At 44.4% G+C, this 27,301-nt stretch overlaps 1 protein-coding gene across 1 annotated transcript in view; it reads right to left on the bottom strand.

Moving 5' to 3' along the window:
- Nucleotides 1–390: 390 nt before the first annotated feature.
- FSTL4 (follistatin like 4) overlaps nt 391–27,301 on the bottom strand; it is a 482,307-nt gene continuing 455,396 nt past the window's right edge. The window contains 6 exon segments of the mRNA XM_004384723.1: nt 391–1,093; nt 3,805–3,914; nt 11,994–12,101; nt 19,710–19,856; nt 22,782–22,900; nt 26,647–26,673. Of these exon segments, the coding sequence (XP_004384780.1) occupies nt 391–1,093; nt 3,805–3,914; nt 11,994–12,101; nt 19,710–19,856; nt 22,782–22,900; nt 26,647–26,673 (1,214 nt within the window).

The following is a 27,301-nucleotide window of genomic DNA, read 5'->3' as shown; positions in this document are numbered from 1 at the left end:
CAGGGTGAAGTCTGGCTGGATCCTGCAGTAAAGGACAATGACTATGTGAAGGCAACTAACAGAAGTGCCAGCCCGGAAAGCAGAATCTCTTGGCTCCACAGCATCCCCAGGTCATGTGGCGCGTAGCACGGCACAGAAATGATTCCTTTACACAGCAGCATGTGTTCCCATCGTAGCTCAAGGCATAAATCATACTTCCCAACGGAAAAAAACCCCATCTTGTTAGCAGCGCATACCTTATACTAGGAAACTTGCAAGAAGACCAGTGGTGAACCACAAAGCGGATACAGGTTTTTGCTTTTGTCGTAAAAATGTACAGTGCGCCTGCATGGGGCTGCGTGGTCAGGACTGGGCAGTGCTCCCTGGTGGAGGGCTCTGCTTGGGGTGCCTTCATACCTCACCCACCCACACCACTGTAGTCCCCCTCTTTATGCCCGACACCTCACATCGCAGTGCATTTTGCCGTCCGTTGATGAGAAACAGCGACTCCTGGGCTGATGTCAGGAGGTACTGTCCAAAGAGCCCGCTGTCCCTCACGATCGTGCGGGGCCCACCCCAGGGCCAGGCCGGCCCCGCAAGCGGCTCCTTTAAGTTCTTCAGCACGCCTGTCTTCCCTGTGGACAGCTCCAGGAACAGCAGGTCAGGCTCCGTCTCCAGGGCGGCGTAGATGTAGTACTGATTGCCCTCTGTGAAGGAGCGCTGGAATGCCAAGGCCGAGATGCCCTGGGGGACCCTCAGGTCGTAGAGGGTCTGGATCTTCCCCCACGTCATGATCTCCTGCACGTGCAGCTTGGGGCTGTTGGCGGCGGCACTGACGACAAAACGCCCATCGGGGGACGTGTGTGGGGTGCCTGTAATGTCACCGTTGGGGCCAATCACGGAGTCCATGACACTGTCCACCAGCAGCTGAGGGGAGGCCGAGGCAGAGCTGTTCTGTCGGCACTGGATGAAGAAGTAGCCACCCAGGTGTGTGTGGGCCATGGCCTGTGGCACGCAGCCGTGGCTCTGCAGGCTGATGGTCTTGAGGAGCATCAGCGTTTCCAGGTCCACTTTGTGAACTGCAGGGTCAGACTTGTTGAAGACGAAGCCGAACCTGAAAGAGGAAGAATTGCAGCCAGAGGCTGGGAGGCCTCTTCTCGGGGTAGGAGTATGTCATTTGTCTTAAACTATTGCCCTTTTCTGTTTCCCCTTTATCATAATCCTCCAATGCTCTAACAGTCTATCAAAACGATCTATCAGAGGGCACTATCACCCATCTGTCAGTGTGTCGTACTGTGGGGGCTTGTGTGTTGCTGTGATGCTGAAAGCTATGCCACTAGTATTTCAAATACGAGCAGGGTCACCCATGGTGGACAGGTTTCAGAGGAGCTTCCTGACTAACAGACTAGGAAGAAAGGCCTGGTGATCTATTTCCAAAAATTAGCCAATGAAAACCCTATGGATCACAACAGAATATTGCCCAATATGGTGCTGGAGGTCCCCGGGTGGTGCAAATGGTTCAGCATTCGACTATTAGCAGAAATGGTGGTGATTCAAACCCATCCAGAGGCACCTTGGGAGACAGGCCTGGTGATCTGTTTCTGAAAGGTCACAGCCTTGAAAACTATGGAACAGTTCTACTCTGCAACATGGGGTCACCTGGAGCCAGAATCAACCTGATGGCAACCAACAACAGTAATAGTACTGGACGATGAGCCCTCTAGGTTGTAATGTACGCGAAATACACAGTGACTGTAACAATGGACACAAACATACACACACCAACAACTGTGAAGATGGTGCAGGACTGGGCAACATTTCCTTCTGTTATACTTGGGGTTGCCATGAGTTGGAGCTGACTCAACTAACAGCTAACAACAATCACGGGGTAGGGCTGGCTTCATAAGTGACTCATTTGTGATCTCAAACCAAATGCAGTTGAGTTACAAATATTCCCAGATTCATGCTCTTGTAACATGCACTCATCTTTTGAAATGGTAAAGGAGGAGGATAAAGGTTCTCCCTCTAGGACGCCTTGGGGTCAGCTTCCCAGAGGCTCTGTGCCGGCGGTCTGTGGTGAGCCTGTGCCTGGAGGATAAGCACGGATGGGAAGGACAAGGGGTGTCTGCCCTGACTTGTGCTGTAATTACAAGACAGGAAATCCTGCATCCTAGATGTTTTCTGGAAATAACTGGCTAGTTGGTAATCAGAGATATACATGCAACTCCACAAGTACAGATGTCCTTTCAGTGCCCCTTCTCCTGGGAGAGGAACAGGCAGGGAGCAGCCTCTTCTCAGCCACATTTATGACGTTGGTGGAAAGAACCTTGGGCAGTGGGGCCAGGGAAAGCTTTTACCTTGGAGGGACATGGCTGGTGCTGCCTTGCTGCCCTGCTAGCAGCAGAGCCTGGGGTGAGCTGCTTGCCTCTCTGAGCCTCTGACTCTGAAAAGGGTAGTTACTCTCTAGGACTGTTGGGCGGATTAGATGTGAGAGAGAAGTTTAGTGTAAGATCTGAGTGGGTGGTAGCTGCTCACAGCAGGACCTTCTGAAGTTTCTCTTTGGAGGTTGGTTGCTGAAAAGACCTGACTGGAGGCAGGACTTGCCTTTGATCTCGAGAGCCTCTGCCTCAATCCCCTGCTCATAGAGGCCCTTTGGCTCTATATCCACCTATGGGAATACAGACAAATCTCTTCTGCAATTTTCTCTGGAATAACTGTACTTCAGAGTGGGGAAAATGCTCCCCCACCCCAGCCACTTCTTTAAAGCATCCTTAAAAAGCCAGAGCATGGAAAGGACAGGCAGGAAAACCCTGCTTTTATAGGGAACTTTAATGTAAAAGCCACACATGGGAGCTGCAGAGCTACAGTGTTTGCACACCCCCAGCTGAATTCAGCTTCTGTAAGGGGGGCTGATAATCCAGTCTCACCATTCATAACTCTTAGAGGCTCTTCCCCAGCATCCTCTGCAGTGAGGGGTTCATATGGCGGTGACTTTCTGCCTTGGGGCAAAGGTAAATGGGTGAATCCTATTTTAAGAAGTCCAACATTGGCTTGCAAAAGTGAGCCATTTCTTCATGGAGAAAGGTTCTTGACATCAGATTAAAGAAAGGCATAAATATTTAGTGCCACGAGACACTTGGGGTCTTGATTACTTAAAGGGCAGGTGTAATCTTCTCGATGTGGTGTGGTTACAGAAAATGTCGGGGCTCTCGGAGATGAACAGGGAAGAGGGAGCGAGCAGGCTGGGACAACGAGATTTGCAGTTGTGGCCATGGCTATGATTATTAGGCTATTATGTTGTGGTGGCAAACCGTGTTGCCTCCTTGCAGGCCCCTGCACGTTTGCTCTGGGGGGCTCCTGGAGGAACAGTGGGTCAAAAGTAGCATGGGCACCGAAAGGAGGCCTGGCCTTGCATTCAATCTGGCTCTGCAAATTCCTGGCTGTGTGACCTTGGCCAGTGTCTTAACTTCTCTGAGGCTTAGTTTCCCCATCTGTAGGGTTTTTGTATCTAGCAAGTAGAAGGTACTCAAATAACTCTTGCTTCCTCCTTCCTCCTTTGTCCTTCTCTTGGGACTGAGGCTTTCTGACTCACTGGGCCCCTGAGGGCATTAGGAGTGAATGTACTCCTTAACTAGAACAGGGTCACTGACCCACCCGAAGAACTAAGCCATGAGTCTTTACCAGGGATGGGCCCATTTCTCCATCCCTTCCCCATGGGTCCAAAGCCAGCCCGGAAGGAGCGGGGAGATGGTGAGAGGGCAAGGCTGCCGCCTGCAGGGCAGAGCCGGAGTGTGCAGTGCCTTGGAGCATGGCGGCTGGTCTCACCTGATGTGGTTGATGATGAGGTTTGTTGGGGGGATGAAGAAGTCATCCACTCCGGCAAAGGGTGTGCGGATGAGGTGCTGGCCCTGGCCGGTGCTGGCTTCCGTGATCACCTACAACACAGAGCGGGAGTCCCTGTGAGGGCCCATCCAAGTGAGTGCTGGGACCCAGGACATTGGCAGGCTTAGGTGGAGCGCCCAGGAGAGGGAGACAAACCACCGTCTCAGGGAGCAGGGCAGGAGCAAAGTGGAGCTGCTTGGGAATGTGCTGACAGGGGCTCATCCTTCTGGGGAGGAGAGATGGTGAACTGGAAGGAATGACTGAACTGCTCCCTCTGCTCAGCCAGGCTTGACCGTGCTGCACGCTGCCAGCTGTAGTAGTCACGAGGGCTTGGGGGAGGGTCCCAGAGCTGATTGCTCAGAGACAACCTCCTCCTCCAACAGGGAATGCCCTCCTCCCCTAACAGGGAATCCCACCTTCTCAATACCCACTCCACTCAAAGAAAAGAGGGAGAGAGCTTTTCAAGACCGAAAATGTTAAACGGGGTTGTTTACTGGGAATCTATTTTTTTTGGATGCCAGGTGCCTGGGCCAATTTGTTGGCAGACCCTGCCGTTTGCTGCTCACAGAGGCGTTCTCTGAGAGTGGTGACTCCATAATGCACAGTAGTAGAGAAAGCAGGAATCCTTCAGGGAAGCATTCAGAAATGCTGGACATGCCATTTAGATGTCTTGCAAATAGAATGTTGGGGAGAGGGTCCGATTTCACAAAGGGGACTTGCTGTGAGAATAAAGAATTAGGCCCTGTGCTTGTACAAATTGGTAATGACAGAGCAGGGCTGCGTCTCTTTTCCTGGAGGGAACCTCTTCTCCCTGTGGACTGGACAGATGGTGACTGGAGCCATTCCCTGGTGTTTGTCCCTCCTGGGTCTGTGCCAGGGGAAGGGCACCCTGGCAGCTTAGAACAGAGCCTGGTGGCATTTGAGGTTAGACAGGATCAGTGTGGCCTGGAGATCTGGCCATAATGCCTCTGTGGGCAGGTGGGCCTCTTACCGTCAGGGACTGACGCCTGTGCCCTGGCACAGGTGGGCCTGTTCCCTTGCCTTCCACCTGTGCTCATCAGCCTTCACGTTCTAGGCCACTGCCCCAGACAGGTGGCAGACGTGCAGCCAGGGGTAGGGGCTTGGCCAACTTAAGGGCATTTTTGGCCCAAGGGACAAGCCCAGACTTCTGGGTGGAAGAGGAGGCAGATACGAGATACCTGGACAGGGAGGTGAGGCACTCGTCCAGATCCCTGGTGCTGAGCTGTGGCGGTACGTGCAGAAGGTAGGGTCCAGGGATCTGCAGCCTGAGACTGGACTGTAGGACGGGGCAGTCCCTGGTGATGATGCTGGTGGTTTGTGACTCACAAGGCTTGGGGGTCTGGAAGCTTTTTGCCTTTTAATGATAGATTGCCTTCTGGTGTTTACTTTCCTGCCAAAACAGCACCTGGCCCGCCTCCTCGGGCAGGCTTGAGGTTTGAGTCACTTTCCGATCATGTTTTCCTCTGGGGGTCAGCAGGCAGAATGCTGGATTGGAATGAGGTGGCTGTGATGTTTCAGCTCCCAAGTTCTAAAGTTTCATTATGTTATTTTCCTGTGGTTTTTTAAAAATGGCCAAACGACACTTCCATTGCAAGTCCATTCCTAGGGACAGCCATGGAGGAACTCATGAAACTGGGCATTGAGAAAATATCAGCATTAGGAAACTGGATCTTAGAAAGCCCTGGGGGAAAATGCCAGAGAATTCCAAGAAGCCATGCAGTCATTGCTTGACATCAGGCCTGTCATTTTAGCTTATAATAAGATGGAAAATTACAGGCTGTCACTGGTCAGTGTCATTCACGCTCCACCACTTTGACACCCTGTACTCAGAGGTTCCTTCACCAAAGCACAGTACCATGGGCTATTGAACTGATGTGAGCACGTCAGCCTCATTTCTCCAACTAGTCATGAGGTCCTTGTGTCCTAGCAGGTGGCTGGGCATGCAAGTGCCCCAAAGATCATTGTTGAGTCCCTCACATTTGCTGGCGCTATAGGCTTGGATCAGGAAATGCCAGTCACTGCCAGGTGGGGTCAGGAAGGCATCTCCCTCAGGGGGCAGAGGAAACCAGCTGAGAAGTGACACTTGGAGCAGAGAGGGCTGGGGAACAAGGTATCCAGTGGGACAGGCTGGGAGGAGGTAAGTGGGCAAGAGAGTGCCGGGTAGAATTTGAGAAGTCAAAGGTTAAAAAACTGGTTGCTGGGGGAGGACCTTGGTGGAAGGAGCCTCATTTATAGAAACATCTTCATATAGTTAGGTGAAAATCTGTTTAACCAATCCCTTATTGTTTGGCGACCTCATGTGTGAGATCCATGGGGTTTTCAACGCTGATTTTTCAGAAGTAGATTACAAGGCCTTTCTTCTGGGATGCCTCCCACCTTTTGGTTAGCAGCTGAATGTCAACCGTTTGCACCACCCAGGGACTCTGTGTGAGTAGGAATTAACTTGGCAACTGGTTTGGTATTGTTGGACATTTAGAAACAACATTAGGATATTATTTGTAACATTTTGCAAGCATTAAAAACGCAGTAACACAATGTTGTAGCTAAATCTTTGCCCACATCCATGATTAGGGCCTTTGGATAAATTCTTAGAAGTCAAGTTGCTGATTGAATAGCCATTTTTTTTTTTTTTTAGGCGTTCGGTATGTATTTCCAAATTGCTCACCACAAAGGCTGTGTGAGCTGACCTTTCTGGGAGCAAGTTTTGCCATTACTTATTTCCTTTATGCTAGCCAACAGTAATGAAGGCTGTTTTATCCTGTTTTTCCAATGTTTATTCAAATGATTTCATTTCCTTGTCTTAGTGCCTTTCCTGGTCTTTCTAATTATGGTGATGGTGGGCATCGTGGTCTAATTTCTGATATTAAAATGCTTTTAGTGTTTTGTCATTTAGGCAAAGATTTGCTGTTGGTGTTTGGGAAACAGTTTTCATTACTCTTGAGGAATTTCCTTCTATTCCTATTTTTTGGCTTTTTATTAAGAATGTCTGCTGTATTTAATTAAATGCCTTTTCAGCATTCTAGGCTTTTTTTTTGCTTTTAATTTGTTGGTGTTATGAATAATGTTGATGGATTTCCTGAGCGTGAACCACCATTGCATCCCAGGAACAAACCTTGCTTGAGCAATTTAGATACCTTGCTGGACTCTATTTCTAATATTATGTTTAGAATTTTGCTTCTGTATTCATAAGTGAGATTAGTCTTTCGTTTTTAGAATGACAATTTTAAACAAACTAGTGGGCTATATCTTTTTTTTCCTATGGCCTGGAATAGTTCAAACAATATTAAAATTGTATTTTAAAGGTGTGATAAAACTCAGCTGTGCATTTTCTGATAATAGATCCTTGATCTTTAAAAAATCTTTTCTGTGGAAATTAATTGATTTCAAGTTTCTTGTTTCTTAGCTACATTAAAGAAAATACTTTGTTTTCTGTAAAAGTTTACGCAGCAAATTAGGTTCCCATTTGAAAAATTGCTACACAAGTTGTTCAGTGACATTAGTTACATTTTTCTTCACAATGTGTCAACATTCTCATTGTGTTCTGGTTGTTCCATTTCCAGTACTCTAGTTTCCCTACCCCCCCTTGTCTTCTCATCTTTGCTTTAGAGTTAATTGTTGACCTTTTGGTCTCATATAGATGGTTTTTTAAGGGAGCACCACCATCACTGATACATATCCTTCATTTTGCTAAAAGGTGACCTCACGGCATAGTTTTGGTTTAAGGTTTAAAGAGTATCTCAGGGTGATAATCTCAGGCAGTCCTCCAGTCTCAACTGGTTCAGTAAATCTGGACTTTTTACGAATTTGAGTTCTATTCCATGTTTTTCTGACATTCTATCCAGGTCCATCTATTGTGGCCCTGATCAGAACAGTCGGTCGTGGTAGCCAGGCACCATCTAGTTCTTCTGGTCTCAGGGTAGATGAGGTTGTGGCCTCTGTAGGCTATTAGTCCTGTAGACTAGTTTCTTCTCTGAGACTTTGGTTTCCTTCTCTATCTTTTGTTCTTTATAAGTATAGAGACCAATAGTTGTATTTTAGATGGCTTCTCGCAAACTTTTAAGACCCCACAAGCTATTCACCTCACTAGGATGCAGAACGTTAACTTCGTGGTGCCAATTGATGAGTTGTCCCATGAGACTAAGGACTTAAGCCTTCAAACCCAGAAAACCATTCTTGTAAGGTATTTGATTATGTCTGAGAAGTATCTCTGTGTCCTCTATGAGTATATGTGTGCACACACACATATTTGTATGTACACGTACACATAGATACGTCTATCTGTGCACATGTATCTACTCACCTGTACCTACCCGTACACATATATGCCTATACATCTACATATGTGACCATACACTCAGTTTTTCGTTATTGTTGGTGTTGTTGCTAAATTATATATGTCATATTCTTTAGCACAAACATCCTTTTGTGTACTTCTTAGTGGCATTGTTTACTTTGGTCAAGCTGTGCTCATTACACTCACATTCTTTGCGACTTTTCCCATTACCAAAAATAACAAGTATCTACAATCTAGAGAATGAATCTCCCTCCTCCCCACCCCCCATCCCTGGTAGTCACCAGTGAACATTGGTCTTTGTATATATATCTATTCTTGTCTTCTTATAAACATGAGATCATACAATACTTGTCCTTATGTGATTGACTTGTTTCACTTATCATTATTATGTCCTCCAGATCCATTCATCCCTTGAAAGGCACTTAGGCTTCTTAGATACATTTTGCTATCCATTTCCGCTAAGTTTTAAAATTTGTTGCCACAGAGTTGCAATGTAGTAGTATTTTACAACTCTTCTCATCTCTCCTGTGTCTGTGGTAATACTGCCTTTCTCATTTTGTCTATTTTCTTCTCTCTTTTTTTCCTTTATCAGGCTCACAAAGGATTTGTTCCTCTATTTGTTCTCTTCTAAATTGTTTTCTGTTTCATTAATTTCAATTTTTATTAATTCTGTCTTACCAGTCACTATGTTCTTTTTCTAATTTCTGAAAGTGCTTCCTTTGCAGATTTTTAAGGCACAAATCTTCCTTCCGTACAGCTTTCTCTGTGTCCCACTGGTTTTGATATGAAGTTGTCTCTTTCATTGCTTCTGAGTCAGTTTGTAATTTCCCTTTTGATCCAGCAGCTATCTAGGAGTGTTTTCTTGTTAGGTCACTTTTAATTATTATTGATTATCAGGTAATACAGCCTATAACATTGACTTTTACAAAATTTGTTACAGTTTTCTTTGTGATTAGTGAGACATTTCTGCTCATACTGTGTGGACATATGAAAAAATTCTACTTGAATGATAAAAGGCTTTCTATATATTTATTAAATCAAGTTCCTTGTTCATATTATTCCATTCCCTTATATCATTATTTTTATCTCTTTGGAATGTAAACTTCAGGTGCATTTTAAATCAAGTTCCCCTTATATTTTAATCACTTTTATTGTATGTATTTAGTTGTTATATTGTTTTGATATATACTGGGATCACATAATGTCTCTCCTTGTACTGTTTAATGCTTTTAAACTTAAATTCCACTTTGTCTGATATTAAAACCACCACTCCTGCATATGTTTTTGTTCACCTGTCATCACTATTCCCATCTCTTTAAATCCACTTTGTGTGTTTCTTGTAAGCAAGCACATCTAGTCTTTTCTTTTTTTAAACTCAACCTGACTCTCTGTGCTTTTAATAGGAGGATCGAGTTTGCCACATTTGGAATAATGAGATAGTTACTTCTCAACTATTAGTTTCAAACAATATTCTCTTATCCCCAATAATAAGATTTTTGAATATTTTCACTTCCTTTTTCTTTCTCCACTCTCTGCACTAACTTTTACTGAAACATTGTGTTACAACTTTAGTTAACACCTAGTATTACAATTTCATTTTTTGTGTGTCTCTCCTATTTCAAATGTCCTTATCTAGCACTTACTATACATTTCAAGATAGTCTCTCCTCATCCATTTGAATTTTAATTTTAGATCTTCCTGTCTAGGTTCATCACTTACCACTGCTTCTTCTTAATCTTTGTCCCATCTTGATGTCTCTGATCTGGTTCATCTGATATTTGTCTGGTATCTTGTCTCAGAGGGCATGCTCTCTGAATTCTTGCATACCCTCATATCTTTCTTTTGTTCTGACAGGTAAATGATACCTTGGCAGGGAATAGGATCTTGAGTTTCATCTCAGTAGTCTGTAGATGTCATTCCATGTGTTTTACTTACACAGGTGGGCAGTTTGGAGCTAATCTGATTGTATAGGTCATTTATTCTTTCTGCCTTGAAACTTGAAAGATTTCTCTTTATCCTTGAAGTTCCAGAATTTTACTGAGAAAGGCAGAGATGTGTCATTTTTCATTAGTCCAGCCTAGAACTTGTAGATCTCTTTCAATCTACACACTTAAGTTTCTTCAACTCAGGAAAATCAACTCAGGGAAATTTTATTCCAGACTGATTCAATGCTTGACTCTATCCCATTTGTTATCTTTTCTCTTTCTAAACATCTGTGGTTCTCACTTTAGGTTTCAATCTCTTCATATTTTTGCTTCGTGATTTGAGATTTTTATTCTCTTTATCTCTTAGGCCATTATTTTGGTTCTCAGTACAAATCATGTATCTTTCAACTCACCTACTAAAGTTTTAAATTGGGAAATAATTTTATTTCTTAGTTCTAGAGAACTCTTTTTGTCATCTCTCCTCCCCTCTTCTGAATTTCCTTATATGCTTTCTTATCTTTACTTTAGTCTCCTCTAGCAGCTGTATTTCTGAGTTTATGCTCTGTTCTGAGTGATCTCCATTCTGGCTCTTGGGCCCACAGATAGGTTATTATCAATTTTTTTTGTCAGCTCACTGGGGCCTAGGACTGGTTGGTGGTGCCACTTGAGTGACAATAATCTCAGTTTATAGGAGGTGAAGTAGTGTCTGCTCCCTGGTCCCGCAGTGCAAGAGGTAGTCAGTTCCCCTAACAGCTTCTCTAGACCTTGGTCTTCCTCAGGAGCTTCTCTAGACCTTGGTCTTCCTGGCTCCTACCAGCTTCAAGAACAGGGGGCAGGACTTCTCAATTAGGGCTGTGAGAGGGTATCAGACCTTAATGTTCTAGGTATCTATTGTATGTAAGAAATGAACTTCTCTTCTGTGCATCTAGAATGGTTCTATGCATCATTCTTGGGAGAATTGAGAGAACAGGCATTCATATCACTTTTTGTATGGCTTACTCCTGTCATGGAACCTGGATGAGAAAGTCTGGGCCAGGCACTCTCAACGTAGATTCAGTATTGACCTTCCCCGGGAGGTGTAGGGAGGAATCCCACAGGATCTCTGGCCTGTCAGTGCAGTGGTTAAATGCATGGGCTCCAGAGCCACACTGCCTGGGTTGGGCCATAGACTTATTTTTTATTATCTCTTCTGTGCCTAGGACATTCTAAGCACTTAGTAAAATGTGCTTTCAGTTATGGATATAATTGCTGCTGGTGCTTCTTGTCCTCCTTTATTGGCCAGCATTTACTACTAGCTTTCAGACTATTCCAAATGCCTGCCAAGCCCAAGGTAAAGAAAGCCTTATCACCCTTCTCCCTGCTTGGACCTACCTCACTTGCTGTTTGGCTGCAGGAGCTAAGGGCTCAGGAGAGGCAGGTATCTTGGGGCTGAGTTGGGTGGGGGCTGGGAGCCATGTTTTGGTTGTCATGACATCTGAATCCTATCCATCAGTATTACTGCCTTTAACAGCAGGCTGGGGTTAATATGGAGCCCTGGTGGTGCAGTAGGTAAAGAACTTGGCTGCTAACCAGAAGATCGGCAGTGCGGATGCGGATCCACCAATGTTCCTCGGAAACCCTATGGGGCAGTTCTACTCTATCCTATAGGGTCGCTATCAGTCAGAATGGACTCAACGGCAACAAGGGAGGGTGGTTTGGTTGGGGGTTAAGATACCCTGTTAATTGACTGCAAGGGGGGTGTTGGCCTGAGGCTGTTTCCTACTCTCTTCTCCAGCCTTCATGGACCTATTTAGGAAAATGTGATTAGCCACCTTAGGAAGCAGGAGACACTTATTAGATAGGGAGAGCCCTTTCCCATATGGTGGGTATCAGCCTCCATGTGCTCAACATACCTGGAGGGTTGGTTGGGACTTGCGCATGTCCCCCCAGCTCAGGACCCACACTTGGTCATGTGACTTGTCATAGGACAGCTTAGCCGGCAGAGGGTCCACACCTATGGACTTGAAAAAAAATAGTGACAAGTTGGTCATCATTGTTGTGGAAGCCGACACAGTGGTAAGGTCAGGGCTTTGTGTGTACAGACATCGCTTCTGGGTGAGTGGAAAGCCAGCCCTGGCAGCTGGGCAATGATCCCGTTTGGGGACCCAGGGCAGAAGCTTTCCCCTCTGTGCTTATCCTTAGAGGCATAAAGTTGGTTGTCAATATTGTTCTCCCTTTTAAAAACTTCTTTTCTTGCAGGTTTTACTTAAAGAGGACCCAGACCAACTTAGAAAAGCCTAGACAACCCCTTTACTTCTCCTGAAAGCCTTTTTGGGCCCCGTGATCCCTCAGTGTCCTTCCCCAGGCTCCTATGTGTCCTGGATTCTGTTGAGTTGACTCCTCCCCTTGGGCCATCTCAGACGGATTCTGAGATCATCCATTATCACCCTTCTCTTATGTTCTACTCTGAGCAGCCTCTATCTTGCATATCCTTCACCTGGGGCTTTTGGGACTCAGGCTATAGCATCAGGCAAACTATTTTACTGCTGTAACTGAAACTGCTATCCTCCGAGGATATAACTTCTTCTGTCAAATGAAGGCTGTTTTTCTTCTACTTCTTACAATGTATTTTTATAAGTTCCAAAACTCTGCTCTCTGAAATAGATAGCTCTACAGTAATAGTTGGAGCCTTCAATATACCACTTTCAATAATGGACAGAACATCTAGAAAGATCAATAAGGAAACAGGGGACCTGAACAACACTATAAACCTAACAGACATATATAGAACACTCCACCCAACAACAGCACAATACAGACTCTTTTCCAGTAGGCATGGATCAATCTCCAGGATAGACCATATGTTAGGACACAAAGCAAGTTGAAAAGGTTGAAATCATACAAAGTATATTCTCTGACCACAGGAGTGACCATAATTACAAAAGGAAAGTTGGAAAACACACAAAAATATGGAAATTAAAACTCTAATAAACAACCAATGGATCAAAGACAACATCAAGAGACAAATCGGAAAATATGTATATCACAACAAAAAAACAAACAACAACAACGAAAAGTGCTCATACCACTAGACTCTGACCCTGTTTTTCTTATCATCAGCCAGTTTCCTGGCTACTCCCCTTTGTTCACTGAAGACTTTGACAAATGGCTTACCGTCTTCTCTACCACTCACCTGGTCAACATTTTTGTTGCCTTCACATTCATGTGCGTGATCCACCCAAAGCCCTAACTTCTCAGTTTCAATTGTCTTTCCTCTACTATGTCTCAGCCACCATAACTTAGACCTTGTCAATATAATTTCAGAAATTTCAATTTTAACCAAACATATTCTAGCCTTTCTGCTGGGGGGTGGGGTGGGGGGGGGGGAAACTATACCCTCTCTGTCCCGTTTCTCTTCCCCACATTGGGCAAAACTTCTCTGAAGAACTGTCTATGAAGTCCCTATATCTACTTCTTAACTCATTCCCATTAACTTTTTGTCATCATCATAGACCTTCATGCTAAATTCAGAGATCACTTTTGAATCCTCCTCTTCCTTGACATTTCAGCAGGACTCCCCATGGTTGACTATTCCTTTCTGGAAACATTTTTGGTTGACTAGTCCCCTCTGGAAACATTTTCTTCACTTGGCCGCCCACCTCCCTGACTTCTAAAAATTAGCATGTCCCAGATCCTCATCTCTGACCTTCTCTTTTTCTACATCCTCTCCCTGGGTGAGCTCATCCAATACCATGGCTTCGATAATCCACTATACTGTGATGACTCAAATGCATTCCTCTATTGATGACTTCAACCTACAATATACAAAGTTGAACTGTTGATTTTGCCCACCGCTGCTGAAATATGTTCCTTCTCCAGTCATCACCATCTCTGAAGTGTTCCTTTACTTTCTTGCTCTAATTAAAACCTCCTGTCCCCTGAAGCTCTCTCAAGTAGAGGCCGTTTATATTTTTCTATACTTCACACACTCCTGGCTTTTTGTTCATGCCTACAGCTACTCCTCCTTGTTCCTATCATCTGTCAGCTTCCTAGCCACTCCCCTTCATTTACCAAAAGTTTTATTTAGCACCTGACACTGTCTTCCTCTATCCAAAGTGTCGCAACTCACCAATAACACCATCTCTAGCTTCTTGCACGCTTTTTAAAAAAAATAAAACAAAACCCTTCTTGACTACACATTTTCCACCAGCTACCCTATTTCTGTCCTCTTCACAGCAAAACTTCCCTAAAGTTCAGACTAGAGCCATTCTCCCTTATGCTTAACCCCTTCTCCCATTGTGTTCACATCTCTTTGTTCTTGAACCCCATTTTGTCAAAATGATTGATTACTTTTCTGCCCTCATTTCACTTTGCCTCTCAGGAGCTTTAGGCACAAAGAAAGAATTTTCATCTCCTTTGCTGTCTTCTCACCTCTACTCAAATTTTAAATTATGATGTGTCCCAGGGCTTAGTCCTTGGCCTTTTTAGTATTGTACTTGCCCTCAAGATGACCCTATCCAGTCCCCTGCCTTTAAATATCATATACTTTCAGCTTCTGGTTAGGATGAATAGTTTGTGGCAGACCAATAAAGACTATGATTCTAAGAGGGAAGAAATTTATCAGGGATTTCCGTGATAGGTGATGTGGGGCAGGAGACTTAAGAGCTAAACCAAAAATTTTTTGAACTCAGAACAGAGTTTCCTTGCTAAGAAGCAAAGTTATGGCAGGGAAAGGTCCTGGTAAACACACTGGGCTCTGATCTCAGTTAAAAGCCCTGGAGGGCTACACACTAGGACTAGGAGTGAAACAGAGGCAGACTAAGTGTTAAAAAAAACTTCAGCGCAGCTTTGATTCAATTTGGTCCCTGATTGAAGTATTCGTTTTCTACTCTTTCTGCCTAGCAGAGAAAAGGTGAATCCTCTTTGATGAATAATAGCCACCTGGAATATCTATAATATTTTTATATACAATGTTTGGCATTCAAGAAGAAATTACTAGGATTGTTGAGACAGAACTATATGAATGAAAACAAGATTAAAAAGACAATAGAAACAGACCCACAGTAATCCATATATTGGAGTTAGTAGAAAAGATAATCTATGTACAAAAAAGGAAATTAAGTAGAAATTCTAAAAGTGAAATACACACTATCTGAAACTAAGAACTCAATAAACAGGTTTTTAAAACACATATTAGACAGGAGAAGATGCGATTAGTGAACTGAAAGACAGACTGATACATAATATTCAAATTGAAACACAAAGAGACAAAAAAAGATAGGCAGTAGGAAAAGTGAAAAAGACATGGGGAGCACAATGGAAAGGTCTAACATTTTTAAATGGAGTTCCTGAAAGACAGAACAAGGCAGCAGAATATTTGAAGAAATAGTGGCTGAGAATTTTCTAATCTCATGAGAGACATTATCTATACATTCTAGAATCTCTACAAACCTCAAATCATGATATAAATACAGAGAACACTACATCCTGGCACATCATAGTAAAACCACTAACCCCTCCCCCCGCCAAAAAAAATCTTAAAAGTAGCAGAAAGTCAGGTGGCGGGATACATAACCTTCAAAAGAGCAACAATAAGACTGACAGTTGACTTATCAACAACAAAAAAAATTGAAGTCAGAAGATAATGAAATGACATCTTAAAATGCTGAAAGAAAATAATTATCAATCTAGAATTCTATACACAGTCAAAATAGCCTTCAAAAATAAAGACATTTTCAAACAAACAAAAACTGTGAGAATCTGTTACCAGTAGACCTGCGCTGGAAGCATTCTTAAAGAAACTTCTTTAATCAGAATGAAATGATTCCAGACAGAAATATGGAACTGCAGAAAGGATAACAAGCTATGGAAAGGGTAAATACATGGGTGAATATAAATGACTATTACTTGTACAAAATAATAATAGTCACGTCTTGGGTTACATTACAACAATAAAGCAAAGTTAAAATTCATTACAATGATAAAGCAAAAGGTGGTGGTGCGTTAACGGAGTTAAAGTGTTCTAAGGTTCTAGCATTATTGGAGGAGTGAAGTAATAACTTGTATGAGACTGTATTGAGGCAAGGATGCACGTCATAATCTTTATGGTAACAACAACAAAATAAAAGAATTCATTTGACTAAAAGAAAGCAAAAAGGAGAAAAAAGCAACATGAACGGTAGGTCAAATTAAAAAATAGTATAATAGTAGATATAACTCAGCTATATAATTAATTGGAGTCCTGGTGGAGCAGTAGTTAAGAGCTTGGCTGTCAGCCAAAAGGTCAGCAGTTCAAATCCACCAGCTGCTCCTTGGAAACTCTATGGGGCAGTTCTACTCTGTCCTATAGGATTGCTATGAGTTGGAATCAACTTGATGGCAATGGGTTTTTTTTTTTGGTTATATATTTAATTGCATTAAATATAAATGGGTAAAATACTCTAAGTAAAAGACTAAGATTATTAAATTAGATAAAAATCAAAAGCCCAAAACACAACTACATGTGGCTTTACAAAAGTCCACCTTAAATAAAAGGACACAGAAAGTTGAAAGTAAAAGAATGGAAAAATTATACCATGCAAACACTAATCAAAAGAAATCTTAATTAGCTATACTAATATTACACTAAATAAATAGACTTTTTAGGCAAGATGCTTCACTACAGATAAGAAGGATATTTTGTAGTAATAAAGAAGACTTTCCCCTAGGAAGACATTACAATTCTAAATCTGTATTGACAACATAGCTTCTGTATATAAAGCAAAATGTAACAATTTAAAGGAGAAATAGATAAATCTACAATCGTAGTGGGAGATTTTAACACATCCCCCAGTAGCTGATAGACTAAGCAGACAAAAAATTACTAAGGATATAGAATATCTGTACAAGACAATGAACCAACCTGACATACATAAAATACCATACCTAACAATGTCAGAATACACATTCTTTTAAAGTTTATCTGAAATTGATTATAATCTGGGTCACAAAGCAAGTCTCAATAAATTTCAAAGGACTGAAATCATTCAGAGTATGTTGTCTGGCTAGGAAAATCAATAACAAAAAGATAACTAGAAAATTGCCTGTCATATCTGTCAGGAGAAACCACAACCCTGGTTATAACCAATTTTCTTCCCACAATGAGCCTGCATGTGGGCAGCTGGAGAAAAAGAGACAACCCTGCAGACTGGCTTAAATTTACGTCCACAATACTTAAGTGGGCCCTCAATTATTGCCTAGTAGTCCTATCATATTTCCCTGTTAATTCAACCTCACAGTCAACTTTCACCTCTCTCCTCAAACCTCCAGGCTTGGTGATGATTTTTCCTTATTATTTCACTGAAAAAATAAAAGAAACTAGAAGAGAACGTCATCTAACTACCACCGTTTTATCACTTATTTGCATCTGTGCCTGAATACTTTCCACTTCCTCCTGTTATGAAAGAATGTCCATGCTTTTGTCTAAGGCTAGCATCTTCATTTAGGTGCTTGGATTCCATTGGCTTCTGCCCATTTTGATGAGGCAAGAGAGAAAGGGAAGAAGTGGGGCACAGTTATTCTCATTAGCATACAAAATGCTGTAATGCGACTTATTCTAAAAAAAATTCTCTTGGCACTCCCCTCCAGCTTCTGCTTCACATGTCTACTTTCACGGTGAAATCCCTTAAAATGGTTGCCTATATTCACCATCTCCATTTCCTCACCTCCCATTCTAACTTGAATCCACTCTAACAGGCCTTCATTCTACCATTATCATCGTACCTGTTCCTACCAAGGTCATTCATGACTTCTGTGGTACCAGATCCAATGGTCAGTTCTCAGACTTCACAACATACAAGTGCTCTCCGCAGCATTTGACACCATTGATCATTTGAAACACTCTCTTCTCTTGGCTTCTGGAATATCACCCACTCCTGATTTTCTTTCCACCTTCTAGGCAACTTCTTAATTAGTCTCCTTCGTTGACTCCTTCCTGATCTTTAAATGTTGGAGTACTCCAGGCCTCCAACTTTGATCTCTTCTTTATCTATAGATTACCCTCGGTGACTCCATCCATTTCTCTGGCTTTAATACCGTCCATATAGTGATGACTCCCAAACTGACATCTCCAGCCTAGACCGCTCCTTTGACTCCAGGCCGGTCTATTTACCTGCTTTCTTGACATCTCTACTTATATACCTAATAGCGTCTCAAACTTAACTGAATCCTTAATTTCCCCCCAACTGCTTCATGCCTTGCCTCACACAAAGTCCCTCCTATCATTACATATTGGTTTCCTATCGCCTGTGTAACAAATTACCCAGACTTTGTGGCTTAAAACAAGATAGATTTATTCTTTCACAGTTCTAGAGGCCATAATTCTGAAATCAATTTCACTGGGCTGAAACCAGCGTGTTGGCAGGGTCTTGCTTCCTCTAGAGGCTCTAGGGGAAAATCTGTTTCCTTGCCTTTTCCAGCCTCTAGAGCTGTATTCCTTGCATTCCTGGCTCACTGGCCCCTTCCTCTGTCTTCAAAGCCAGCTTCTGCCAGTGGTCATATTGCCTTCTTTTGTGTTGTTAAATTCCCCTCTATCTCCCTTTTATAAGGACACTTGTGACTTCATTTAGGGCCTACCCAGATAATCCAGGATAATCTCATTTCAAGATCCTTAATTTAATCACACCTCCAAAGTCTCTTCTATTATATAAGGTAACATTCACAGGTTCTGGGAATTAGGACACAGACATTTTAGGGGCCATTATTCAGCTTACCACATGTAGTAAGTGGGATCACCATTCTACAGTTGCTTAAGTTAAAAAACAAAACAAAACTTGGAGTTATCCTTGATTCCTCTTTCTTCCAAGCCTTACATTCACCCCCTCAGAAAATCTTTAGGGCTCCATGTTTAAAATATATCGAGAACCTGATCACTTCTAACCATCTCCACTGCTGACATCATCTCTTGCCTGAACTACTTCAATGACCACCTCCTTGCTTTATCTTTCAGTTTCTTCTTAACACAGCAGCCACATCGACTTGTTAGAAATGTAAGTGAGATCAGGTCACTCCCCCAATTAAAACTCTTCTATGGCTTTCTATCTCACTTTGGATTTTAAGTCCTAATTGGCTTCCAAGGCCCTATATGAGCTGGCCCTTGTTTACTCCTGACTTAGTGGCATCCCACTCTTCCCCTCGTTCACTATCCTGCAGCCACACTGGCCTTCCCTGTGTTCCCAGAGTCTCAATCCCACTTGGCATTTAGATCTCAGATTCTATTCACCTCCAGAGACAGGGCCAATTTAAATTAGTCTTCCAGTTCCTCTGTCACATTTAACCTTTTTTTGCCCCTACACAGCCCTTACCATTTACTGTTCCCTAAAATTCTGATTTATGGTCTGTCTCCCCAGATAGAATATATGTTCCAAGACCACAGGGAATTCATTGCTCATCCACAGCTGTTTTTCAACCACCTAGAACAGTGCTTGGCACATAGTAGGCAATAAATACTTAATGAATAACTGCACATGAATCTTCTTTTCTCCCCCCAACCGCCCATCTGACCACTTCCCATAGGACCTGGGGAATGTGCAGAGGCAAAGAAGAATGTGACTGGAATTGAAGTCTCATTCAACTCCCTTAAAGAGATGTACCTGTAGGACTTTCTGTGCTTGAACGTCAACCACAAGGACTCTGCTGAGTGCTGGCTGGGCTACATAGATGTACCGGTTCCTGACATTGACTGCGGATGTCCACTGGCATGGCTGGGTGGCACCTTCTGCTTGAGGACAGATTTCTTCCTGTAAAGGAGATAGGCTGCCATATATCTTCTTTATCCCACTCCCCCTCTCTACTGGCAACATCTCTGGCTCCCTTTCCCATGACCCTCCTCTGTCTCTTTCTTTCCCCTCTTAGCATCCTTTGGCTCCACAGAACATGGCAGACAAGCCCTCCTATAGCACCAACTTTTTTCACTTTTGTGTTACATTATGCTCTTTCTGCTGGACAAAGTGGGCTTCTAGTATAGCAGAGAGGCCTGAGAGAAGGTTAGAAAGGGGGCTGTTGTCCCATTGTGACACTCCTGTGAGGTGTTTGGGCATTTTCTAGATGAGAAACAAATACTGGGGTGTGATGGTTAAGATTGTGTGTCAACTTGGCTGGGCCATGATTCTCTGTTTTAATGTAATCACTCCCATGATTGAATATACTGTGAGTAGCCAATCAGATGAAAGGGAGTCTCCTTGGGGGTGTGGCCTGCATCTGTATATAAGCAGACATTCTGGCTTTTTCTCTCTCTGGATCCTGCGGCTGCTTCCTGTCGTCTCATCTCCCGTTCTTGGGATTTGAGCTGTCAGCTTATCTGCCGAACCAGGGATTCGTTGATCTGCACAGCCTGTGAACAGGAGCCCTGCTCTCTGACCTGCTGATCTTGGGTAGCCAGCTTCGGCAGCTGTGTGACTTGGGAGAGGCCTCTGCCCTGATCCACGGACTTGGGATGCTCTAGCTTCTATGATCACGTGCGCTGTTTCCTTGATATAATCTCTCTGTCTATATATATTTATACACTTTACTGGTTTTGCTTCTCTAGAGAACCCAGCCTAAGACATGGGCTTTGTTCCACAGCTCACCATGTCCCTGTGTTGCCTTCAGTGTCTTCAGAATCTCTCTCACTGTGTCTTGATCTAACTTCTTATCCAGGAAAATGGAGTCCTGGTTAGGTTTGGAGAGATCTCTCCCAAGGCACAGGTGAGGTTATTGCCAATACATGAGAAAATTAGTGCCCATATGTGATTGACTGCAATTATTTAAACCTAACTGCTGGTAGTTAACTAGGACTGAAATGGCTTCACGGCTATTATGTGGAGGTAAAATTTATCCGAGGTAGCACTTTTAAAAAATAATTAATTCAAATGAAATAGCTTGGAAAACAGCTGTTTCCAAGCTACAAAAGTGAGAAATGCAACAGCCTGAGAAATGGCCAGCAGCCAGAACAGCAATGCAACAAGCTTGCTTTAGGAACTTGCCCTGGCCTAACTATCTCCTCCACCAGCTCCAAGCCCATCACTGCTCACTATGTTGAAGACAGAATGTACATATCCAGGGGGTGACTCCTCAGGAGGAGGACATGTAGGGAATTTTAGATGACATGTTCGATTCAATGCCATACTTCTACCTCAAGGAGCTTAGGGTTTAGTAGAGGAGGTAAGACCCTCAGACAAGAAACCACCACCACAGGCAGAGTGGGATAAAAGCCAGAGGGACAGAGGTCTGATGTGGGGTAGGGAGCACAGCCCAGGGAAATCCTCCTGGCAGCTGGATCTTAGGGCTGGGAGGGCTTTCCTGGGTCCTCCACCAGCAATCATCTCTCCTGCCTGTGTATGTTATGTTATCACTTTCTACCTGGCCTCATATTTTGTTCATTGCACTTCTGACACTCTGGGCATTCACACATTTTCACACTCTCTCCCCTAGCTCCCTGAGGGCCACTGAGGACCTCCAAGCTCTACTCCTATACTATCTGGCTGACTAGTCCTTGCTTTTGCAAACCTGGCCTTCCTTGGGGTCTCTGACTGCATGTTCTCTAAGCCTCCTTGCCACTTCGTTTGCTTGTTGGAGTGCCCAGGCCTCTCTAGCTCACCAGTGCCATTTCCCCACTGCCGGTAGCTGTTTCTGTGCATGCGTCCCATGGGCACCTCACCTCAGCCCATCCCAGGCCAGCCTCACCTGCTCAACAGCAAGCCTGTCTGTCCTGTTCCTGGGAGACAGCACCTAGCCCAGGGCCTGACATGTGACATAGGCCTAGTAGAGTGTTGGATGAATGAACTGCAGTCCCCACAGTTGGCTCCTCTTCCTCCCGTGTGAAGGGCACTATTCTTCTAGTAAGCCACTGGGTCATCCTCATCCTTCCTGCTGGTCCTACCTTTAAAATAGCTCTACAATCTACCTAATTCTTTCCAGTCCCCCTACCACCGGTTTAACCTGGTCACGACCCTCTGTTGCCTGGATGATTGCAACAGGCTCTTCACCCACTTCTCTGCTTGTAGTCCACCCTTTAATCATTACCCTCCCCGAGTGCTGTGTGCATTCTAAAGCCATCAGATCATGGCCATCCTTGGCTTGACATACATTAGAACTCCTCATTTAGCACATCTTTATGTGCTTTGACCCTTGCCTACTTTTCTGGCCTAACCTTAGGCCCATACCCACACCCATTTTTCCCTCCAGTCATACAGAAATATTTGTGGTTCCCTGAATATGTTGGGCCATTTATGCCTCTGTTCTCCATCTCATGTCACCAATTCCTACTTGTGCTTCCGAACTGAGCTCAGGCAGTACCTCCCATAGAAGCCTTCTTTGACGTCGTTTCCCCACGTCAGGAGAGGCCTCCCTCCTCAGTTCTGCCAGTGCACCTTGCACATCCTTGTAATAGCACTGTTTGGTAGCTGTCTGTTCACACTGCTATCTCTATCATTTGATTGTGAACTTCTGGAGACCAGGAACCTATCTGTACCCCTGAGCCTCACCTAGGGGTCAGTACATGAATGTGTCTGCTTGATGAAGGAATGAGAACTTAAACTCTCAGCCTTAGACTTGGAACAAATTTGGAACCACACCAAATACAGCAAATAGAATTTAAGAAATATACTGGCATACATGGTTAAAGGTTAACTTTTAGGATTTTGTCTATGTGTGATGTAGAAGATGCCACAGACACAGAAACTTACATAGCTCATGAAAATCTTCTCACTGGGTTTGAGATGCCTCTGGATCTCACAGTCCACAGGGTGGATGACAGTAATGCCATCGTCAGAGAAGACGTAGAACATGTTTCCCACACTGAGGCCTGGAAGGAGCAAACACAACCTTGGTTAGGCCCCCCAGCAGCTGGCCACATGCAAGGTCACATGCAACATGGAGCACACACAAACCCAGCATTTGGATGCAACTGGTGCAGGCACAAGATGAAGCTTCCTGGTCAAGGCAGACTGAGGTAATGAGCAGCTAGCTTACAAACACCCTGGCTTGGTGGTGTGTGTGGGGCCTGAGGAGAAAGCGCCATTGAGGGTTATGAATCAATAAAGCACACTACAGACTCTGCAGTGTGGAGGCTGGCCTCCCTAACATGCACATCTGTCCTGCGTCCTCTAGGGCTGGCCCCCAACACAAGTTTCCAAATGAAAGCTGGCCATATGTTTGGCTTTGATACATGTTTGACCTTTCCTGTTCTGAAAGGAAAGCCTCCCTTGATTGTTGGCTGTAAGCAATCCAATCAGAATGGATCAGAAGACTTCAGAAAAGCAGGCTTTTATTTGATTTTTAGAATACAACTGTGTACATCGTCATTCCCTGCAACATGGGGTCCTAAGAATGCTTGAGAGTTCCTGGGTGGTGCAAATAGGTAATGTGCTCGGCTGCTAAAAGAAAGGTTGAGGTTCGAGTCCACCCAGAGGTGCCTCAGAAGAAAGTCCTGGCATCTACTTCCGAAAAATCAGCCATTGAAAACCCTATGGAACATATTTCTACTCTTACAGACATGGGGTCATTGAAAGTCACGATTGACTCAACAGCAACTGTTTTTTTAAAAAGAATCCTGTGGCTGATACTCTTTTGTCCAATCTCAGTCCTGGCCAGTCTGGGCTGGCTAACCCCTCCTTCTTCACAGCTTGCTCACACTTCAGTCCTGCCCCATTCTCTGCCCCAGCCCTGTGCCAGGCAGGTGGAGGTCACGCCCTAGTCATGCCCATCTGCCTGTCCCCATCCAGGCTGAGGGCTGTGGCTATCTAGGGAGAAGATCCACCTCAGACTGTCAGAGGAGGGGCCTTGGGGGCCAGCTAGTTCAGCCTCCTTATTTTAAAGACAAACTGAGGTCTGAGGAGAGGAAGGGGCTTGGCTGAGGCCACCTGCTTTTGTGCTAGAGCTGGGGTTGGATCCCAAGCCCTTGCCTCCTGGGCTCTGTCCCCTCACTCTGTCTCTCCATAAAAGGTAAACATGGCACAAAGATAACTAAGGGCTAGAGTTCTCATTCTCCACTTTCTCCTTTCCTCTCTGCCTCCCTTCTTTTCTTCCTCCCTCCCTCTATTTTAAAGCTAGAATATTTAAAAGAGTTCCATAAGTTTTAAGAAAAAGTAAATATACAATGTACTCCCTCTTTGCTAGCATGCTGAGAAAACCGGTGCACTGGTTTAATTGCCTATCTGGGTAAGTTTTTAGTGAGTTAGAAAACAGTAAACCAGCAAACAGGTATCACAGTTGCACTTCCTCCCAGTGGCTCTGCAGGCAGTTTTCTGGGCCTTGGGCCCTTGGCAACAGGGAGGCATCAGTGAGTGTGGCCTCTGGCATGGCTTGAGGTCCTCGCCTATGATACAGTCCTACTGCTCCAGTGTTTGTGCTGAGAGGGGCTCCGGGCAGGTGACTCCTGCTTGAGGTCAGCCTCTCGGAAGTGGTAACGACAGGGAGGACTGTGAGCCCCACGGGAGTGCCAGTGTGCTGGGCAGCCTGGTGAAGCTGGCAGCCTGGTGAAGCTGGCCGCCCGCAGTGCCTCCTCTCTGTTCCCACAGCATCTGGGGGTTTGGAGCAGAGGATGTCTGCATGCCTGACCCCATCTATCTCACCCACAGCAGGACCTTCTCTTCCATACTCTCATCTGGCAAACTTCTTTCAGTCAAACCTAGGGGCCAGAGGGGGTCAAAGTCCCTGTAAACCACAGATCCCAGGAACCGCTTCCCTGGCTTCCTGGGAAATCGATAGCTGGAAGAGCCAATTTAAGATTGGGATTGGTAGCTGGCGCTACATTTCAGGCTGAGCACAGTGCCTTGCTTACAGTTGGCACTGGAACTTGAGGCGCAACAAATAATTGAGTTCGTAGGAGGCCCCCTGGAAGGTTCTGCCTGAGTTTAGCTTCTGCTAAGGGCCAGGAGAAGCTTTCTTTGCTTTTGTCTACCCTTATCATCTCGTTTCTCCTACTGAGATTTGCGAGCGCTCTGAGACCCGAGCTGCTCTGTCTCTGGGCCTCTAGTTTCAGCAGCAAAGGGTATAAGCCTCCACTAGTTTTCTCAGCATGCTTGTGGAATTGGTTCACTGCCCAACTGTCCAACGTTAGTGCAGTGCCAGCCAGCCCCCAAGGCAGCTGTCGGGCTAAGTGAGCTTTTGGGCCTCTGAGGCTGCTCCATACAACACAGGGCCTCCCTGCATTCCTTGCAATTCTCCACTTTTGAAACTGTAGCCCGTTTGCAGTAACCTCACCTTTGAAAAACAAAACCTCTGAAAGACACAGAGCAAAAGCTCTCCACGTGCCTAGTGGTCTAGGTGCTAGGTTCAGGCAGCACCACGCATGAGTGAGGGTCTGCGATCAGCAACTGTTGCTCCAATTTGTTTGTCCCAGGATCCCTAAAGCCCACGGGCAGCAGTTCCTCACTTTCTGGCCTCTGCCTTGGTTCGCTCCCTGACTGTTTCAGCTTTTGTGCCTGACACTCAGGAGATTGTTCCGATTATGTGTTTGCATACATGTGCTAGGCTGTAGGTAACACTACACAAAGTTCTTGAGAAAAATCAGACAGGAAATATACTGGTTTTTAAAGAGGGAGATTTTGAATGAACCCTAAGATTGCATAGCGTATTCTGCTTCTCATACTCCCACTTTGCCCCCTAAACTGGAGAACAAGTGACTTTAAGGTGGTTTGGCTTCTCTGGTCGCGGGGTCCCAGATGAGGAAAGGGGCCAAACGTGCACATGCGCCCCCAGCAGGGACTCAGGCTCTGTAACTGGCTCCCACACATGTGCACTGTCTGTCCAAACTATAGGTGGAACCATATGAAATTGTCAATATTAGACAATTTTTGACTTGCAAAAATGGCAATTATCATTCAACCTCATAACTAAAGATGGTTTGATCATTAAAATATATACTTTAAAATCTATACAGTTCAAAATGGAATTTTACAGGTATCATGGTAGCTTTTTTCTTCAGCATTTCCTCAAAGTACCCTTAAGGTACAGCTCCTCTGAAGTGGATCTGCAACTTCTTTTGTTTTTTAAGAGTGCAAAATAAGCAAAGCACTAAACCTAACATCCATATCAGGTGGTGAAATGGTTAAAGCAATCGACTGCTAACCGAAAGGACAGTGGTTCAAAACCACCAGTGGCTCCACTGGAGAAAGACGTGGCAGTCTGCTTCTGTAGAGATTTACAGCCTCGGAAATTCTATGAGGTTGCTATGAGTCGGAACCGACTCAACAGCAGTGAGTTTTTTTGGTTTTGTTTGAAAAAATGTTTAAGGCCCAGATCTGGCTGGGAATCTCTGCCAAATGGTCTACTTTAGCTGGAAGCTACAAGCAGCTTTAAATGGAAACTTTCCATTTTTAAATGTGCCATTTGAGACACCACTAGATTTAAGATCTGATTCAATGTGTGTGTCATTGAGTCTGGCACTGACCTCCCCTCCCCATCCAGAGGTGATGTGGCACAGTGGGCCCCCCTTATGGGTATTGCTTGGCATCTGGACAAGCTGAGGGAGGCTCCTGGAAGAATGGCCCTTATGAACCACAAACACGTGTGATCACAAGCACGACAAAGAACAATTAAGCTGGGTACCTTCCTCTCGCCACAGAATGTTTGCAACTGAGGCGGTGGAGAATTGGGAACGCAGGAACATGACAGAGGGAAGGAAAGAAGAAAGCAGTGTCAAAACCTTCATTGTAGTGATTCAGCTTATGAACACACCAGTACCTAGTTCATCGTTTACAGAATTGGCTCCACTCATTGCCCAGCAAGTAGTACTTGGAGGAGGGGAACTCTGGAGATGAACAAATGCTTCCAGGTCTCAAGCTCCGTTTGAACCCTGAATGGATCTTTAAGATCAGGTCCTAGGATCACAACAGCTAATGGGATTACCCATATTTGGTCATCGATAAATAATGAACAGTATCTCCCCCAGATTGCCTGGATTACTTCCAAGAGAACTCTGATTTTTCCACCAGGATTCTGAACACCCCTAGGAAGGCCATCAGAAATACTTTTATTTTTTCCCATACAAAAGTTTATACATACATTGTTATATTGCTCTCCCCATACTGTGACGGCACACTCCTCCTTTCCACCCCTGACTCCCCATGTCCATTCAACCAGCTCCTAACCCTCTCTGCCTTCCCATCTCACCTCCGGACAGAAGCTGCCCGTTTAGTCTCTTGTATCTACTTGAGCTAAGAGGCACATTCCTCATAAGTATCACTTTATGTCCCACAGTCCA

This window comes from Trichechus manatus, unplaced genomic scaffold (assembly GCF_000243295.1).
Source record: "Trichechus manatus latirostris isolate Lorelei unplaced genomic scaffold, TriManLat1.0 scaffold00127, whole genome shotgun sequence".
Lineage (NCBI taxonomy): Eukaryota > Metazoa > Chordata > Mammalia > Sirenia > Trichechidae > Trichechus > Trichechus manatus.
This window is presented reverse-complemented; position numbering and strand designations above follow the sequence as displayed.